Below are 21,397 nucleotides of genomic sequence, written 5' to 3' on the forward strand. Positions count from 1 at the left end.
GTACTGAAGAGAGTTACACAGCAGCTGAAATCTACCTGCAATAAACAGATTAAAAATTTACAGCTAATGTGGACCTTCCTCCTATCTTGGATAACGACAAAATTAACATGAGTTAATTTCAAAGATGACAGTTGTAAATTAACATGAGCAGTAACAACAAAAGGAACTGGTTGTAAACACTTTTTGTCAACAAGTGTTTAAAATGTTCACCATCTACCACAATACGCATGTGTGTTTTCTCGTGTGAGTACAACTGGAAAGACTGAAAAGAATTATTGGATATTGTTGCACACACTGCAACAAAACTGTGTTTTAGATTCCCTGGTGTTGTCAAAACTTTCGTGTAGATCTCATCTTTGAGCTTACCCCCAGGCAGCCCCCAAGGAAGCAAGGTGTGTGTGTTATGTATATAAACTTTTTTTTTGCATTCAGCTTTCTACTATTTGTTACTTCATCGGTGAAGAAAGTTTTTTGAAGGATAAACCTATTACCCTGATTTTGCATCTGGCTGATTGGTGTAATTCCATGTATCTTTTGCAATACTGCCAGTTAACATGTTGGTTAAGGAAAATGATGCAGTCTGAAGCTGTGCGCAGAATTTGAACAACTCCGCACTGAATTCTTCCAGAGCCATTGAAAGTTTTTCTGAAGATATCATGTAGATTGTGAGCATCAACTGTCAGACAATCTATTTTGTTTACTGTGCTCGTTACTTGCTTACCGTTTCCAACTGTGTAGCATTCCAATAATTTTTTGCACATTCACTTAATTTATGTTTTTGTTAGGACACTGTCACTCCTGATACCTTTATGCATGTGACTCAACTGTGCCGTTCATCTTCATTCTACAGTCTCTGTAAGGACTTAGATTATCTAATTTCTCTTAGTTTGTGAACAACTTTTTTTTCCTTCTCAAAGTACACAGTCCTTGATATGACATCTGTGATGCAAATTACAGCAGTTAAGGCAGTTTCAATTGAAAAAGCAGTGCTAATGTAAATATATATGTAATTAATATAGCCTTGGCAGGAACAATATGTCATTACTGAGGACTTTCTTACAATTCATCTGTATGAAAACAGAATCAAATGGTTCTGGAAATGTTTGACAAGGACAACTTTCTATGACATTGGAGGTACAATGCTGGTTTGATTTGCTAAGTTACACTTGTGACTCTTCATCATATCTTGTATTCCACTATTTAGTAGTTTCTTTACTTACCATTCCACTCTACTTATTTACATTGTTGTGAAGTTTTTCAAACCTAATTTTTATACTTTTATGTCTTACGATTTACTCAAGAAACATGACAGTGTACCAGGGTTTTATAGGCTCATCAGCTCCCCTCCTGCCTCTCACCCTCCATCTTTCTCTTCGTTCTTCAGTTGCTAAGAATCGAAATTTGAAGGCAGATAACCAAGAATGCTACTTTTTGCATAAAGCTTGAATAAACCTCATAGATAATACTGAAGCTTTAAAGAGTTGATAACACTGTTCATGACCACTATGGGAATTGGAAAACATAAAAAAACACAGTAACACAAATACAAGTTCATGACCACTATAGGAATTGGAAAACATAAAAAAACACAGTAACACAAATACAATGTGAATATTAAGAGTAAATGCACCTTAGTTACATACTAGTTATGGTTTTCATCAAGTAAAAATAAATAAGATTTTTGAACAGTGGAGTAGCAATAAAACTCAGGCACAATACACACAGTTTGATTTTCCAGTCAAATCTTACATTCATAACATTGTCACCTTCCTTATTTGGTAATGTTTCCAATATATAGTTGTTCATCCCCACTTTTGTACATTTGGTTGCTATTCTGTCATTATCATCTATTACAATATGTTTTTCAGATTATGAAATACTTTGACAAAGATATTTTTCACTCTTGTTCTACAACAGTTTTTCAGTGCAAGATTTATTCATGAGCATTTAGTGATAATTCACTTCTAACTTCATAGAGACATGATGCAAATACTTTTGAATGAGGAAATTTATCATGTTCCTTAAAGCCAGAAAAATCTGAATGTTCCATAGCTGCTCCAACAGCCCAGTTTTACATCACATCAAAAGTTGGTAGTCAGTTAAAGCAGACATTGCACTTTATCGTAAAAAATAAGTATATAAACATCAAAAGAACTGTCACTGCAATAAACAAATACAAACGTCATTGTAACATAACTAATTAAATGTATGAGCCCACATTTTAGCAGCTCCCCAAGGTACTAAATCACCAGGCTAAAAAACCATTTAAAAATCTTGACAGTGTAGGCTGATGCAAACACATTTGAAATGTTAAATTAAATGTAATTAACCTTATTGTGAGTAGAATTCTGCACTTTGTGCCATGATTTTGGGAAGCATATTATCCATTCAGAAAGTATCCTTTGTATTAAATGGATACCTGGCAAAGGTGTCCAAACCAAGAGCAAGGGAGGCATGCCCCCTCCCCTCCCCAGATCTCAGAAAAGGGAATAATGTAGTGTAGTCAGCTGTTTTTCTTTCAAGATGATGATTTAAATTCGGTATTACACAGGTCTTTAACAGGGTTGGAATTGGAACTATTTTACGGCTTGTTACAAGTCGTCATCCATCTTTGCAGTATATTAAAAATACACCATAATACTGTCTTGTGGTTAAGAAATTCAGTTTAATATCACGCATATGTAGAGTATGGCCTTTACAGTGATGTACTGCAGCAGTTGGTCTTAACTTAATATATCACAGAGATTTCTTGATGATCACATGGCAGGTTTAGTGTACTAATCTTTATTATTAATCCAAATGCAGATTTGGTCCTCAAGGTCCTACAGTTTTTGCTATTCTTGGTATGGTGCAAGATTCAAAGAAAGAACAAGGAAAGTCACACTCAAGAAATTTTTTATTAGGTTGTCTTAATATTTTTGGCTTGCAGAAGTTTACTGAATGTTCACTATTACCAGGTACTTTGTTTTGTTTTCGGAATAAGGAGTCAAAGTTCCTTTAGTATTTGATGTAGTTCACATATTATAACATCAATGTTGTTATCAAATTTCCCTACCTTAAGAAATTTATGTTGTAATGTTCATGTAAGAGAATTGGAAACAGTATGTTAGTCACTGGTAAACATACTTACTGAATTTAACAATATGAGAGAAGGAAAGTTGCGACTCACCATATAGCGGAAATGCTGAGCTGTGATAGGCACAATAAAAAGATTCACACAATCATAGCTTTCAGCCATTAAAGCCTTTGTCAGCAGTAGACACACATACACACACGCGCACAAAACACGCACGCGCAAGCACAAGCGCAACCGCAACTTGCACACACATCTGCAGTCTCAGAGAGCTGAAACTACACTGCAATCAGCAGCACCAGTGCGTGATGGGAATGGCAACTGGGTGGGGGTAAGGAGGAGGCTGGGGTGGGGAGGGGGAGGGGATAGTATGGTGGGAGTGGCAGACATTGAAGTTTTTCAGTTTAGACAGAGGGTAGGAGAGAAGGTGCGAAGGGGGGAAGGAGTAAGTAGCGGAAAGGAGGGAAATAAAAATAAAAGAAAGTAAAAGACTGGGTGTGGCGGTGAAATGACGGCTGTGTAGTGCTGGAATGAGAACAGGGAAGGGTCTGGATGGGTGAGGACAGTGACTAACAAAGGTTGAGGCCAGGAGGGTTACGGAAACGTAGGATGTATTGCAAGCAAAGTTACCACCTGCGCAATTCAGAAAAGCTGGTGTTGGTGGGAAGGATCCATATGGCACAGGCTGTGAAGCAGTCGTGGAGATGAGGGGTATCATGTTTGCAGCGTGTTAGACTACAGGATGGTCCACTTGTTTTATGGCCACAGTTTGTCGGTGGCCGTTCATGTGGACAGACAGCTTGTTGGTTGTCATGCCTGCATAGATTGCAGCACAGTGGTTGCAGCTTAGCTTGTAGATCACATGACTGGTTTCACAGGTTGCCCTGCCTTTGATGTGACAGGTAATGTTAGTGACCGGACTGGAGTAGGTGGTGGTAGGAGGATGTATGGGACAGGTCTTGCATCTAGGTCTATTACAGGGGTATGAGCCTTGAGGTAAGGGATTGGGAGCAGGGGGTTATGTAAGGGTAGCTGAGTATATTTGAATTTAAATACATAGTATCTGTAAAGGAAGTAATGTGTTAAAGATGGAATGATGACTGTGGGGAATAACTGTATGTAGAAGAAATAGAGACAGTACAACAAAACCATTTGGTAAGGGAAAGGAAATACAAATACATTGAAATATGTTGACTTTAAAAGTGTATTAATATCACTATCATAATCTGAAGGAAATAACTCCTTTTACGGTCACAATGAAGTATTTTCAAAGACAGAGCATTTAAAATGTTTCCCTAAGAGACAGCACTATATTGATAAACCTAACATATTTACTGTGTTAATAACAGCATTTCATGATCTGTTAATAATCAGGATAAGAAAAACACTAAGAACAAAATCAAAAGGTAGGGAAATGGTGTATTATGAGGAGAATGTACCTCCAATAGTTAATCTTACCCCACAAAAGTGATATGGCGAATGTTTCTTTGCTTGCTTTGGGCCTAACAATCGGTTGCATTGGATCTGCCTTTTTACACAAAATCAGTAAGTTTGTGTGTTCTCTAATATAAGGTGCATACTGCATTGTTCGGGTGAATCACAGTATTGGTTTTTGGTTGCAAAAAACTGAAAAGAAAACCTATTGTGTGTAGAAGAGTTCAGATCCATAGTATAAGTTACGACATTTGAGGAAATTGCACGTGACTACCAAATCATTGACTGATCTGGAGTGTCTATTAATCAAGTTTTTTCCCAGTGAATCTCGTACAGGAAATCATTTACCTGCAACAGATAGTATGAACTTGTTATTTTATTGAAAAAAAAGGAAGGATGAAAGGAAGACAAAAAGCTTTATATGAGAGGCTGTATTCATCAGATGCTGGTGATTAAGGCATTGGTAGTACTGAATCTTGTATTATGTCTTTCATCTCTTAGTTCGTGAATTAGTATTCTCTTTACCATCCCTCTGCTTTCTGTGTTGTCCTTTTATGTGTAGTTTTCAAATGAGAACACTGTGTTACTAAAACTTGATTTAGCACCAATATTTTATGCCATTTTGTACATACAAATTTGGTTAATACAGCAAGTTTTGCTGTTATTTGGTGATAAGCTGTGGGTTGCCTTGTGTGGTCAGTCTGTTGTGAGTGGATGTGTATTTGTCTGCTTTTAAATATTTGTGTAAATATCTAGATTTTTAATCATTGTTCTTTTTTTTCTTTTGTGCCTGCTTTTGGATAATGTTATGGTGAGTCACTTTTTATCTCAGTAGTTTCTGATTCTTGCTAAGAAAGTGTTTTAAAATGGTAAATTTCATATTATCTAATGAGACATACATTCACACAGAATAATTCTGGCTTTGCAAATTATGAACGATATGAAAGTGTCTATACAATTACATACCAGAATGTTAAGTGTTATTACTGCATGGTGATTTTTAAATCATGAGACGGGGGACTGAAAAACTCTCTCCAAATTGCAGCTTTTGCACTACAAATTTTAAATACAGTGGTATGTTAATTTCATATTAATTATGCACTGCACAGCTTTATTTTATTTTCCCCTCTAATTTTCGTTATTTTTAAAGCTAAGGGAGAAACAGAAAGTTACTTAGTCAGTTTCCAGTAGTATCTAATATCATTGCTCTGTAGCTTAGTGGAAGAGGTGAATATATATGATGAACTAAATGTTACATTTTTAAATTAAAATAGTATTTTGTGTCATGGAAAAAGTAAATAAGTAAGATACATTGATGAACAACGGGCTCCTCATTTATTAATATATCGTGACCACGTAGGGAGTCCATGGTCTCCCAGATACATTGTAGTTGTGCAATTCATGTTCACTCTCTTCATTTCAGGTCTGTCTGAATGCTCACCCCTTCACAAATACAATGCAGATGTAGGAGACGATGATGTATTTATGGTTAGTAGGCATGAAGTTTTATTGAAAGGCATTTAACACTTGCATTTTATTCTATTTTTTCCATGAAACAATGCATGTAGTGATTTTCCTGCATCTTGCTCAGTCTGATTTCTCATTATGTGTGTATAATTTGAAGGACTTTAAAATTTCCAATTAATCATTCCTTTGCCGAGCTTCATTGTATCATTATTTGGAAGGAATTGATCTTGAAGACATTTGTTTTATATTAACTAGGGAGCTGGCAGATGGAACAGAGAGTGAAAGAACAGGAAGAACAAAATGAGCAGAAGCCTCAGTTTTGGAATATTTTACTGAACTATTAACACAGGTGACAGAAAAAAGATGCATTTTTAATTTTCTCCATTGTAGCAGTTTCAGAAATGTTAATTTATGTGCGTCCAGTTCTAATAGTTTTGTTGTTAGAAAGTATAAGTGCTGTGTGATTGACAGTAAGCTTGCAAGGCACTGTTACTTTGAAAAGTAAACACATAACTGATGTTGATTTCAAATTATTCCTATATTGGAACCAATATTATGATGGTGCAGTTAGTCTCACCTTCTCGTACTGTTTCTTTCCCTCCCCACTGTGAAGTGCCTCTTACAACTGCACCATATTAGATTTTGTGCCATTCACTTGCGCCCCCCCCCCCCCCCCCCCCCCCAAAAAAAATCGTGGCAATGTGATTTTATGTTAGTTGTACTGCTTTATCGTATACATTTGCTTCTAAGTTAAAGCAACTGTCATTAATATATTCTGAAAGGGAAAAAAGGCGATAGTGAGAATGACTGGGAAGAGCTTAGGAGACTAGTATCCTGCGAAGATGTGTGTGAAAATAGAGGCTGCTGTTGGTAGTAGATTTGTTCTAAAATTTTAAACCTTTGGGGAATGAGACTATATATGCTTCACTTTCCTGAAAATACTACTTAGATTGAAAACTGATTTTAAATTTTATAGTTTAAATGTGTACATCTTTGTTTTCTGTCACCGTGTTTGTCAGAAAAAGAAAGAATGAAATATTGGATGTGAAAAAAAAATAAAATAAAATAAAGCCAGTATTATATCTTGCCTTGGCCACTCTCTGATTCATTATTTTGCAAAGTGATAATCTGTTACCTTTCCAGTTGGCAAACATTTTTCTTATATATTATTTTCTTTTCCTCTTTGTCTTTGGAATGCAGATATTTCTGAATGGGTTGTGCATGTTGCATCACTGAAGTCTTGCTTTCAAGTCTTCATTCCTGCAGGTCAGATAATTTGCGAAGTATTTTTAAATATGCTATAACATTGGCATTTGCACACGTAAGTTTATGAAAATGAGACAATTAATTTTTTGCTAGAAAATTTCATGTGAAATGGCTTTGTAGTGCATGAAAGCTTGGAAATTAAGTTGGCATTGCAGATATTTCTCCTTTTGTGTGTAGTAACTTTAAACGGTGGGATATTACATAACTGAGAGGTAGTATGTGATTTGTTCTTAAGTTTTTGCTGCATTAGTAGAACAGTGGAGTAGAGATCATTTTTGCTGCACTGTGTTTTAAACTACTTGTAGACTATCTTTCAAATTGCCTTTGTTACTGTTGGTATAAGGGTGTCATGATTCCTGCCTTTAGTTTTAAATATTGGAATTTGAGCTGTATATTCATTTATTCTGTAATGCTGATAAAACATTAAAATTACAACTACATTTCTACAAAATTGATTCTGTGTATTTCTCACAGTGGTTAAAATATTAATTTACTGCATTAAAATTTGTGTATAAATAGTATTGAACAATTACTTAGATAATTGTGTTAAATGCTAATCATTTGACTTCTAGCCATGTAAATGCAGCATTTTGTTGCCAATATGAATTGGAATACATAGATGAAAGTATTTTACAGGCTCTTCCTAAATATAATTGTGTGGTTCACACTGCAGTGTCTTGTTTGGGTTTAGTTTTGTAGGTATTCTGCATGTATAAGAAAGACAGTCTGTTGTTTTAACTATCAAACTGTGACAAATGATTAGCACAAACACATTTGATTGCCAGTGTAATTTTGAGTAACTGAGCACTCAGTATAGCAAATCCAGGAGTTATTTGTAAAAATAAGCAAAACATTGTACGGTTTATGGCACAAGAGTAACTTGAAATCATTTATATTACTCATACTAATGATCCTCATTATTGTTATAATTACTCTTCAAAGCATATTTATAATATGCAGATGTAGCAGTACTTACCATAATTACAGTGATAAAGTCGTGTGTGTGTGTGTGTGTGTGTGTGTGTGTGTGTGTGCGCGCCTGCCTGCCTGTCTCTATATGCATGCGTCCATCCTGTTTTCTCAGCAGAACAATAGCAACTATATGTTTTCTTTGTAATGCATTTTGTGCTTGTTTCCTTGTTGAGGAACAAACGCGCATGTGCATGCGTCCATCACAGTATGTTCATCAACAAGGAAATGTGCACAAAATGAATTGAAAATAAAGAACATAGTTACTATTGTTCTGTTGGGTAAACAGCACAATGTTAATGCTACATACCTTTATATGAGAATATCATTCTTTATTTGCCCCAAAACATCTTAGCCTCTTTTTCCACTATAGTTCATTAATGTTACTGAGTTGTAGGTACAATTTATTTTTGGTTGGTGTAAGTCACATCATTATAACTACCAATCATCAGTTTCAGAATTTATAATTTCTCACACGTATTTTTGCAGCTAATGAATGAAACTGTTTTATGAAACACAAACTTTCTGACTCGTTTGTTGAGTAATTGAAAGGTTGATATCTACGTAATATTGTTCAGTATCTGGCAGTAGCTGACCATGTGTAATTTGAGGGATTTGATTTCGTGTTTGTTATTGATGTAAAATACACAAATGCAAGAGCAGTGTGTACTGCTGCAATTTGTTACTTTAGATCTACATTTGAGCCTTGTACACAGCCCTGTCAGCTTCAGATGAGCACAGATACTGTTTTCTGTGCCTGATGTAACTAAATGGAGTGATTTGAGGAATGATAGAACACTTTAGCTTTCTGTTGGAATATGGAGATCGTTGCTTGGAGTTACAATAGCAAATAGGTCTTTCTTGTTGCCCTCAGTATTAAAATCTGTAAGGAATAATTTCGAAGAAGAATTATGCAATTTTATGTGTGTGAGGTCAAGAACAGTATTTGAGTCTAATACTTCGCTAATCTGATTACCTGTCTTTACTTTTTTAAGTTCTACTCTGTCCATGATTCAGATCTTAAAATTAGTATGTGATGTCATACAGACGCTGAATCTGCCTGTGGAACGTGGAGATTCACGTTCATCATCAGATTCGTCGACAACACGCGGAGGAAGTCGTCATGCAACGCCACCAACGGAACCCCACCATCTACATCGCATACATTATGTGACCCGAAGAACTGCGGGAGGTCCGGCGTCTGGCACTCCCACTGACAGACAGTCACAGACTCCAGGTCTGCCATTGGAGCCCTCAAGTCCACCACCAGTGACAGAACCAGCAACCAAGGAAAATTACTCATATGTGCAGTTAACGGCTGTGCACGAGTATATCTATCCTGTTGTGGAGGAACGGAAACACCGTGATTCCTCTGGCAGCCTCAAGAAACGTAGCCCACCTGACGCCGGAGGTGGTGGTGCACCAGCCTCTCCACCACCACCAATTCCACCTCCAGGGGCTGTCAGCGGAAAAGGTCGTGGAACTATTGGTGTAACTTCTGGTAGGCGTAGGCGTTGCCGTCACTGCCAAGAAATGTATCTGGAGGACCACAATCCCCGTGGCAGCTGCGAGTATGCACCCGATTGTGTGCGTACTAGTATTGAAAGAGTGGCATGTGTTTCCTGTGCGCAGTGTCTCGTGTACCATTGCGCAGCAGATGCAGAAGGTGAATTTGTACGGCATCCTTGTGATTGTGGTCGTGATGAAGGCTGTGGACGGCGTTGGGTGGGCCTAGCTCTGCTGTCGCTGCTGGTTCCCTGCCTATGGTGCTACCCTCCTCTCAGGGCTTGCCATTTGTGCTGTGTAGCTTGTGGTTTGTGTGGCGGTCGTCATCGACCGGCTTCCTAGCCCAGCCCACCCCCGCACCTTCCAAAGGTGCTGTTGCCCTAAAGGGCTTTCAAGAGATTGCAGATTTGTGAGACTTCCTTCTCCTTGAATCAGAATGCCCAACTGGCTCACAGGGAATTTTAGGGAAAACACCAGTAACCAGTGCCATGCCACAGTTACTGATGGCTTTTCATTGGCATCTTTGTTCAGTAGTCCATAGGATGTTGCCCCTCTTACAAGTAAAAAGTTGAGGTTCACAGTCCTCAGTGGCGGGCTCTGTAGACACATAGGTGACACTGCTTTGTTTAAGGTACCCCTTGTGTAATTGCCAGGAGTTGTGCGATAGGTTAATGTTAATGTGAAGTTGCTAACAAGTGCCACAGAAGAAATTGTTGTGTCAAATAGGCTGATCCCCAGATACTGTGCAGCGACTTGCTTTGTTATGGAATTGTGTGTCATTTCCATTTTGCTGAAATATCTGTGTATAGTTATTGTGACCTGAAGCTGCACAGTTATGTTAATCACTGAGTACAGGCAAGACAGTGTGGTGTGCCAAAGTGAGAATGTTAAACTGTATTTTCCAGTTACACGTACAGATGAAAATTTATCCCACCGGACAGGTATTAGTCAGCAACTGTCAGATTTATTGAAAGATGCACTTGATATGGAAATCGTTAAAATAATGTGAATACCATTGTACCAAGGGGAAGTTGTGATGGGTTTGACTACAGTCTCCCACAAGAATGTTGGTTTCACTCATGGTATTACCAAAGAAAATGTAACTGCCACTAATTTTTCTCGTAGTTTTGTATACAATTGAAACAATTGCAGGATAAATATTGGCCTATTGGATACAGAATGTGGGTGCAGAAATATTTGTCAACATGCTGCTATAAATCCACTTCTGTCACACAAATTATCCTGCAGTTGAAATGGTGAATGTTCTTTGTGTTAACTACTTTGAACAAAAGTAATGGAGATTGTGTTGATTTTTAACCTGAAATGGAGAAAAATTCTATTTGGTCTGTATTGTCATAAAAAAAAAAAAAAAACACTGCTCATATGACCTGGCTTGTCGTAGCAGCACTGTGATTCATCTCCCTCTTCATTTGGTATAACAGAGAAAATATAATTTATTGTATGTGTGTGTTTTTTTTCTTAATGTGGAATTTTTGCATATGAAAGGAAAGTGATTTCCTGTATCCAGTAAATTGTATCGTCGTCATCCAGCACATATATTTTGAAGTGCCAGTCTCTCTCACCCCCCTATTATCTTGCTCCCCAGTTCCTGCAATCTCCTCTGTCCCTGCAATCTCCCCTCCCACCTTTCCCGTCTCTCCTCCCACTGTGGGTGTCTGCTGCCCCTCCTCGCCCATTACCATCTCCTGCCCCTATCCTCCTCCTCAACTCTCTTCCACATCATTTCTCGCCCCTCTTTTCCCACTTCCTCTTCCCATTCCCCTGTCTCATGCTGTCATCCATTCCCTCTCCAGCTCTGACTTTGTGCCATCCCATCTATGCCATTCCTCTCTTCCATTTCATTCCCTTATATCACTTCCCAGCTCCTTTTCACTTCCCAGCTCCTTTTCACTTCCCAGCTCCTTTTCACTTCCCAACTCCTTTCTTTCCCACTTAATTTTCCCCTCCTCTCCAGTTCCTCACCTGCTCCCTGTCTATCTCCACCATAGTCCCAAACTCACTCCTTCTGCTTAAGTATATACCCTCCTCATTCCAACTACACCATCGTGCTTCCCACTGTGCCTTCTCCACAATAGGTAATGCAAAGGAGGCTCTGTCACCAACCTGCTCATATGACCTGGCTTGTCGTAACAGCACTGTGGTAAGACAGCAACTTCCTTAAGGGAGCTGTGGAGGAGTGACGAAAGAACACTGTCTGCTTGCCCATATTATCATAAGCATGTGTTTCAAAAGTGGCCAAGCAAACGCTAATGCTCGTGTGTACCAAGCTTCCTCCAAATGGCCTAACTAGTGCCAGAATAATTGATACCATTTAATTTCTCATTAGACTTAGAAAGGCACATGGATTGTTGAATTATGTATTGACAGATTTTTTGGGGATTTTAACAGCAAGATAGTAGCAAAATTAAATGTGTATAAATATTGTATGTGAAAGGGAGAAGAAAGAAAAAGTAAATTGTGTAGAAGTTTTCCCCTCTGATGAAAGGCAGTTACTGACTGACAGAAATTTTGCCACATACTAGTACCAGTTCTGAAAGAAATCAAAAGTATTATCAGAGTACATTGTTCTGTGAAAATATGACAGTTAATTTTGAAGTAGCGTTTCCTGGAAGGAACTATTATTGTATATTGATTAGGCACTCTGAATAATCATTGGAGTTAATAGCAGTTTAATTATTGCACAGGATCATTGGCTTACCACTTGTTTTACTACAAAGTATTCTGAATTGTTTCCTTATGTGGGAATATTTGACGTAAAAAAATTTTTCAAACCTTAATAGGTGATGACAATATTGTGGCAGCATAGAGATGACAGTTCACGTTGCAAAGGTAAGTTTTTCAACTTAGGCAGGCAATATTTGCTGTTTCACGAAGAATTTGTATGAATTGATGTTAATTATTTTGTATTGACATTTAAATTAATAGTTTGAGTTGCTGCATTTCTATTTATTTCATTCAGCTTTTGCGACACGCGCTACTTTAAATTACAAATTCTGTTATCTGTCGAAACATGTTTATGAGAAAGTAATTTGTTTGTGGGACACAAAAAATGATTTCAAGGTGCAGCTGACCAAACGTGGTGAAGTCTATTTATGTATACTGAAATGAAGTACACCAGAGATTGGTGTATTAAGTGCTGTTTTATATAATCTGGTCAATTGTTGAAAGGTTTGTAGTAAATGCTGGTTGCTTTGTTAATTCTCTCTCTCTCTCTCTCTCTCTCTCTCTCTCTCTCGTGCGTGTTTAAATTAGTGAAAGATGTTAATAACTGAGCAGTTTTAGTGCTTATTCTCTGAATGTTTATGTTGTTGAGTCTCCTTTCCTTTAGCACATTGTACTTTGTGTACTGTTTTTTGAATTTCTGGGACCTCTAGTATCTTTTTGATACCTTGTATTAATCTTTTACTTTTTTCTTCAGTAATTCTGATTACTCTCATTGTTATCTTGTTATATTTGTTTGGTGTTGCTTAGTTTTTATCTGAATTTTAGTTTTGAAAAATTTATTTATTTAATATTTGTATAACTTTTCTTTATTGATGACAGTGATGTGTGCAGTGACAATCAGAACTATTATATCTGCGTTTTTTGGGGGAGGGGGATACGGCAGTAATTAATTGAGGAAACATGTTTTTCATTAAACATCTCAACATCACAACCTCTTTCAGCGTCATATAACTATTCTTGTATATGGTGAAGTATGCTTAACCATTTCTTGAAAAGACGATTTGTTAATCAATAATATCATTTTGTTATGGAGAACTAAAGAATTGGTTGGAAGTATTATTTTGCATTGTGATGTGTCTGTAACACTTCTTAAAATGTCAGTATCAGTGTCTTAATGTATGATCTTATTATCTTTGCAGTTTGCATCATCTGCATTCAGTATTATTCTTATGAAATCCATTCTGTTGGCTCTGCTTTCAGCTTTGATGAATAGTTGTTTAGATGTTCCTTCATAGTTACTTGACGTTGGGCTGGGAAAAAAATGTGTACATGAGCCCACTCTGTTCTGTAGAACTTTGTTTTCTGTAATTCCTCCTATTATGTTAGTTTTTACCCACATTTGCCCATCAAGTTTCTTAAATGTGTGGGCATTAGTACTCCTTTTACTTAAAGTAAAATTTGGAGTACCTACTTGCATTGAAGTGGAACAGAATACTCATTTTTTCAACACTAGTAAATAATGAATAATCCATACTTTAGTTTTCAAGGAAAGTGTACAAAATATTAGAAGAGATGGTCATGAGGCAGTCTCCTTGGAATTCACAAAAAAATTACTTGAGTGGTGTAACGTACTTTCACGCTCTGTTGTGTGGTGCATGACTCCCGATAATTGAAATTGTAGTATTATTCAGCGTAACTGGATTAAATCAATTAGTTGTCAAGTGTGTCACTTTTTGGTTTATTTAAACAGCTTAAACATTGTATTTGACTTTAATGTGCAGTGCAACAAAATATCCAGCTCTTTTGACAGTTAAATAATAACCTTGTTTGGAAGTTTGTTTCCCTTCCTTTTATTTTGAGTTTTGTGATGACTGAGTAGCAGCAGTCAAAATTACGAATTAGTGTAACAAAAATAATTATTACAAATGGAGGAAAAATCTTTTTCTCTTCATATAAATGCACAGGATAATGTTACTTTAAATACTTAAATAGGACTGTAGAAGACTGTGGAAAAGTTTAGAAATGACATACATTAGAAGTCTTGCAAATATTGTTGAAAAGGAAGTGCTAAATTACTAAAGTACAGAAGAAAGAAAATGACTTACAGGAGGTTAAGAACAATTACCACCACCAGTTTAAGTTCCAGAAGTGGATAGCTGGAATTTTTTTCTAAATTTAAAAGAAAAATTAGATAAAGCTTTAATAGATCTTAAATTAGAGTGTGTGTGTGTGTGTGTGTGTGTGTGTGTGTGTGTGTGTGTGTGTGTGTGTGTGTGTTTGGGGGGGGGGGGGGTAGGAGGAGGTGGCAATTGAGATATTACAAGGAAAAAGAGAAGCCTTCAGTCAGATGTATGGCCACATATAAATACCAACATTTGTGTGTGAGAGAGAGAGACTGACACTATCACATAGAAATAAATATTTTTGAAAATACCAGTGTAAGACATTTTTGGACATACAAGATGTCATTGTCTTTGTGTCGCAAGTGTCTTAGTTTTGCTCCCTGGAGCTATTGCAAGTATTTGTAATATGCCTTACTCTCTGAATTTCTGCTGTCAGCAAATAGCAGTACAGTATTTTATGGACTTTGTCATTATCCATTATACTTCCTGCCATCTTTTATTTTGTCATGAATGTGAGGAACCATTACTTTTGTTCAGAGTTGGACGTTGAATAAGTGTTATGAAAAGTTGTTGTCATTGTTGGGTTAAAACTCTTGAAAAAATATTGTACTTCTGTCCCGGTGTAGTTGACTGTCATTTCCGTTGTGACATGATCTGTGAATTCTTGCCGAAGAAAGAAAATATACGGTGTTTCCACAACATGAAATGTCTTAAATATGACAATGTAGCCAACGAAATTATTCATTTTATTCACAACGCTTTTATTGTATTGTTCATTATTATTATTTTTTTATTGTGACTGTTTCCTGTATGTTTTAATTACCGAGTCACACACTCTTTTTGTATCATTTTTAAGCACCACTGGAAAGAGTTATTTGTTTTTTGTGTTACAAATAGAAAAAACAACTTTTGTACTTGATAATTTTTAATTCCAATACCTGTCAAAGTACCTTTATTGTTGAATGTCAGATGTGGTTCTATTGTATATTCATATTTAATATAAAAATGAATAGTAACATGGAGGCATTTTGAAATTGTTTCCCTCTGCTCGGTACACTATTTTGTATTTGTTTCCCACCGCTTAGTATTCTATTCTTTACTTTAAAGGACATCAAAATCTGTAGTATTGCATACGGAAATACGTGGTCCACATTCAACAATCACTCATAGATGGCACCACTTACAAACTAGTGGTGGGGGGGTTATATAAAGTGCGTCAGAGGGATGTGGAAAACAGTGCAGTCCTTATTATAATGTGGAAATGGAGTGATTTATATGACATCCAAAAGGGCTTGATTACCGGCTTTCAGACTAAGAGTTGAACGGTTAAGTTTGTTTGTGTACTGCTGTGGTTAAAGTATACCATGCATGGCAAAATGGCACTAGCTAAAACTGGTGCTGAGGCAAATGTGGTGCACGTGGACCATGGATGACAACTGAGTGACAATGAGCAGAAATATGTGCAGGTGAACAGACATGGAACTGTTGAGCAACTGACTACCCAGATGAACAAGTGGGCTATCAAAAGCACCTCCTCAGTGACTGTTGCTGTGTATGGGTCTCTGCAGCAGCCTCCTGGTTTGTGCGACCTTACTGACAGCTGTTCACCTGCTGTGAAGGCTAGAATTTGCACACCAGTGCTGCAACTGGACATCCATTGAGTTGCAACAGTTGACAGTTGGCATGAAAGCAAACAAGGAGGGAGCATTATGGTCTGGAGAATGTTTTTGTGGCATTCCCAAAATGATCTCGTCATTCTGGAAGACACAGTGGATAAACACAAATATGCATCTATCCTTAGGGACCATGTTCACCCCTACATGCAGTTTGTTTTCCCTTAACATTATGGCATTTACCAGCAGGACAATGCAACATGTCACACAGGTCACTGTGTACATGCATGGTTTGAAGAGCACTAGGATGAGTTTACTGTACTCCCCTGGCCACCAAACTCCCATTCATTTATACCCAATTGAGAATCTGTGAGACTACCTTGATCGGGTTGTTTGTGTTTTGGATCTTCTTCCAAGAAACCTAGTGCAGCTGGCCTTGGCACTGAAGTTGCCATGTCTCCACATCCCTGTCAGTACCTTCCAGAATCTCATTGACTCTCTCACTGAATGACTCTCAGTCGTCTGCAGGTGTTTATTCAGGCTTTTGACATGTGGTTACATTAATGTGACTAGACAGCGTATTTGATTTTGAATTTATGGAATAAATCTATTGTACTAGATTTTTTTGGAAGGGGGGGGGGGTGATGGGTATCATGGGAACTGTCATAACCAGTGTAATTGGTGTAGATATTAGTCATGTATTTAGTTGCTGAGGAGCTACTTTTGCTGCCTCCCAGCTTATCATCATTTTTCAATGGAAAGCCACATTGAAAAAGAGGTAGGGGTAGGCAATGAGAGGTTAACAAAAATTCCTCAGCACAGAGGACGGTTTCAGGAATCCTCAACCAGTACTCCTGTGGCCAATAGGGAAGCAAGGAAAACTGCATAATAGCATTAGCCAGGGAGTAATAGGCTTTAAAATTATGCAAATACAATTACTTGCTCAGTATGTGGAACGTTTCGATGCTTGGTCTGAGGACTACAGTTACCAACATTGAAAGTTTGTCAGCTGCTTTTTGTCGTTTTATTTTCTAGTGTTAGCAGGTTGTTGCCATGAAATCACCTATGTGCTTAACCAGGGAATTGTACAAATGCCAAGAAATTCAGACATTTCACCACAAGATATGAGGGTTGTTGACTTTCCATTGACAGTGACTAACATGAAGTGTATTTTGACAGCCAGACAGGATTTTTCTTTGAAGTCGTGCCTACTAAGCATGCGTTCCAGATTGTACTCAAGTAGAGTGATGTCAGATCTGGGAGAACTGCCATTTTCACATTTGGTCACCCTGACTTATATTTTCTGTAGTTTTCCTAAATTATATAGATAAATATTGGAAAGTTTCTTTGAAACACATTCTGTTCATCCCACATTGTAGTCAAAATGCAAGCTTATGCTCTGTCTCATGACATCATTATTGGTGGGATAGTCATAAATTTATTTGTATCTCAGCACACTTGTTGCAACTCAAGTGAGCAGAACATACATGAAAGGAAAATGCTGGGTGATTTTCATGGAAGATAACAAATCAGTTCATTTCTTTATGATAGCTGGACCTACCATTCACAGATTTTCGCCACAACAGAAGTCCAGGAAAACTTGTTGCAACAATTTCCATAATCGTTGATTCCATAGCAAAGAAAGGTTTATTATGAATATATTTCGAGACAAGTTACACTGCTCAAAAAATATATGTACACAGCGTGGTAAGCAAGGAAAGGAGATATCTGGTAGAATTAATCACATTTTATTACAATATTTGTGAGAGATTATTTTTTAAGAAAATAATTCTATTCCCTTCATTTAAAATACAAATGTAACATTAAAGTAATTTCAGTGGGTTTAATTATGCAGAAATTTTTCTAATTAGTAGAATATATTCACAATAATAATACTCTTTTCATTATTACATTGCTTAATTTTTTGTCATACAAGAAACTGATGTGCTATGATGGTGCAGGATCCTGCACATATTTGACTTTTCCATGTTTTTACTTGATGCATCCAGATTCTGGGCACTTAATTATAGAATGCCTGCTTGAAGTTACTGTCTTGTCGCAATCCACAACAAGGGTAGCGGTGCAGTCTTGCCGGACTGACACTTAACCAATATTTTGTGCTGTTTATACTTACGTTGAGGGATATCTTCTTGGTAGGCTCATATGCATCACTGCCACTTTGTTTCGAGGTTGAAGTTGTTCTGTGCAGTGGAGGTCACCTGTAAACATCTGGATTTGAAGCTTATTTTCTTCTGTAGTGTCTGTTACTAGCTCTCCCTGTTAAATTTGATTTTAAAGACTCATTGCAATCAGTTGTAGTAAAACAGTCACACTGAAATGCTCCCATTTCAGTTCTGTTGTTGCCAGTCTGGCACCTCATAGTGAAACTGATGCAAGACTATTGACCCACCCATTATGCTAAGCAAGCCACAATTTGTGCATCTTAGTAACGATTAGTGTCCTATCAGCTGCCCTTGGAAACGGAACAATCATAGAAACCCTGGAAGTATCAAAAATTTAAGTGACCTTCATAAATGCATTAACATTTTAAACATTCTATAAACAATATGTGAATAAAACTGAGAATGAGAATTTTATGTTCTAGGCAATATCCAGCTTGTGTGCAGTAACCTGATTATACACACACATGTACAACTTTCAAGATTCTTTAAACAGCCTTTAATGTTTTAGACTTGTCAACATTAAATACACAGAACCAGTTTCAGTGGTTACATCTTGTAAGGAATATTTCGAAAAACTGTTGCAAAAAAGTAAAATTGGAAGAAAAGCATTGTGTATATAAGCTCCTTTTCTATTTAGCAACCCAGTATGCTAACCAATCTTCAGTACTAAACAAAATTGAAACAGAAAGCAGCTGTATGAATGTGTTACAACAGCAAGAAAAAGTAGAAATTTGCTGTATAAAATCTATGATTTGTGCTTGTGTGTCAAGCTCTGCTTTGAAATCTACTGTACCAAACAAGCCTTATCAGAACTTTGAATTTCTCCACTCCTCTTCGTTATTTCTGTATTTTTAGGTGATAATGGACCATGCATGATACAGATGTAAAGCAATCAATCATTTCATTATTTAATGAGCTTCTTACCAGGCCTTGAAGGCCCAAGGGGTGTTCATCACTTGCTGTGTCATCCTTTGACTAGTAGTGTCATGTGGATGCAGTATGGTAGGATATATGGTCAGCACACCATCTTCTGACTGTTTTGCCAACTTCTCAAGCTGTGGAACTGGTACTACTAACTCAAGCAGCTCATCAGTTGCTTTCACAAGGCTGTTTACCCGATCCACTCCTCTCCACCGAGAAAAAATACTTGGCAGTACTGGTAAAATAAACCCATGCTTTTCTTTTTAATTGATGAGTAGAGCTGATCATTCCTTCTCAGAAAGGAACACTTTTGGTTACATGCAGTGAAAAGTGAACTCTGTATCTTATGAAAATGACATGACAATTTTAAAATTGAATCACAGAATAACATGTAAAGAAATATGTATCTGCAACTTTGCTGGTACCACTTCATGGCATGAATCAAAGTGAAGAGTGGGGAAATACATACTTTATTTTAAAAATTCAATTTGAATTGCCCATGTGGAAGACTTGGAACTATACAAGGTTACAGCACACAGTTATCACAGAGCTTAAGAGGTTTTATTTTCAATTCACTTACCGGGTGAGGTGAAGCACAGGGGTTGAGGCACCAGTTTTGCAGAATTGAAAATCCTGTCTAACCATCCAGATATAGTTTTTCCATGATTACCTCAAAGTGCTAAAAGTGAATGCTAGGACAGGTAAGTAGGAAAGGCTGTGGTTGAATTCCTCCTCTATCCTTGCCGAGTATAAGCTAGAGCCCCATCTTTAGGAGCCTGTTTTACTGTGACATAAACTGTAATTTAAAAGTATTTGTGTCTTAATGCCTGCATTCTATCATTACATGACCCCCAGTATTAAGATATTTTTCTTTTTTGTCATTTGTCTACTGGTCGATACTGCTATCTCATCAGTGTTCCATCGGTAATGATCCCTGCTGACAGAATGACCTACTCCCCCCCCCCCCCCTTTTCCCCCCAAATCTGGGAAGGGACATCTTCAGTAGACCTGAGAAGTGCACTTTAGAGACTTTGTTTTAATGACTGAGTCTGATGTCTGTAATAAAATATTTCTGTTCATCTCTTGTGTTCATTGTTTAAATACTTTACTTTTGGGCTTATGCTGTACTATATTGAATATTTACTGATGTAGGATTCTCACTCATGTACTAGCATTCCTTTATCTCTGGAACACTGAATAGCACTTGGTAAATTCTTTCAAAAATAGTGTTGAGTACGGGGAATGAATCACAGTATTGACTGTAGGGCTTTCTTCTTTACCTAGTTTCTCAAAACAGGCGTTAAAACAGTTAGAACTGAAGAAATTATCACTTTCATTTCCACGAAATCAAACTTTTGATTTCCGACTCTGCATGTTTTGATTATTTAATGGCTTTTGTGTGGATGGTTAATGTGTTGCATGCATTTCAGTTTCCTCTCAATAAGACCGAAATCACTGTAATTGGGCAGATAACTGTGACCCGGGATAAAAAACCTAGCAATCACTTTGATGTTCTGGGCAGGATCTTGAAATATTTGCTTTAGAATGATCTTCTTTTCTGCCACCACATGAATGTGACTAAAGCAATACAGTTTCTTTTATAGGGATAGCATTTAAGTACGTACTTCAAAAGACAGTCTAGTGTCACCAAGGCTCTCAGCCCACAGTTCCCCCTATGCCAAAGTTACATAATTCCTTTGGATATACCCAGTTCGTGGATACCCCACATTAAAGCAAGAAAGTTATAGTCTGCATTGCACAATATTAGTGGGAACTGTTGTGAGGGAAATTGTCTTTTGTAGATCAAATGTCAGTACAGTGCGTTCAAAATGTATTGCTTAGTTTTTGTGTTTTCGCATTGTTACCGTTTGTAGGACAACCTTTTGATGATGCAACCCCCCCCCCCCCCCCCCCTCCTCCAAAATCTGGGAAGGGACATCTTCAGTAGACCTGAGAAGTGTACTTTCGAGACTTGGTTTTAGTCTGAAATATGTCATAGTTTTTGTGTGTGTCTTGGCAACATATGTACATTCAAAACATTTATCTTTTGTCATTCTCATATGCTAAAGTGAAACAACTATGTTCATGATGTTCTCTGTGTTCAATGTCTGAGTGTATTGGTGTATGTATTTCTTTACATAGTTGTCATTACTATCC

At 37.2% G+C, this 21,397-nt stretch overlaps 1 protein-coding gene across 1 annotated transcript in view; it reads left to right on the top strand.

Annotated features, from left to right (window-relative positions):
• The window catches only part of LOC124593743 (sprouty-related, EVH1 domain-containing protein 1), a 32,081-nt gene extending 16,542 nt beyond the window's left edge, over window positions 1-15,539 (top strand). Inside the window, exons 4-5 of the mRNA XM_047132077.1 lie at window positions 5,931-5,995; window positions 9,257-15,539. Of these exons, the coding sequence (XP_046988033.1) occupies window positions 5,931-5,995; window positions 9,257-10,057 (866 nt within the window). The 3' untranslated portion in view covers window positions 10,058-15,539. The remainder of the gene's footprint in view (window positions 1-5,930; window positions 5,996-9,256) is intronic.
• Window positions 15,540-21,397: the final 5,858 nt, after the last annotated feature.

Source organism: Schistocerca americana, chromosome 2 (assembly GCF_021461395.2).
Source record: "Schistocerca americana isolate TAMUIC-IGC-003095 chromosome 2, iqSchAmer2.1, whole genome shotgun sequence".
Taxonomy (NCBI): Eukaryota; Metazoa; Arthropoda; class Insecta; order Orthoptera; family Acrididae; genus Schistocerca; species Schistocerca americana.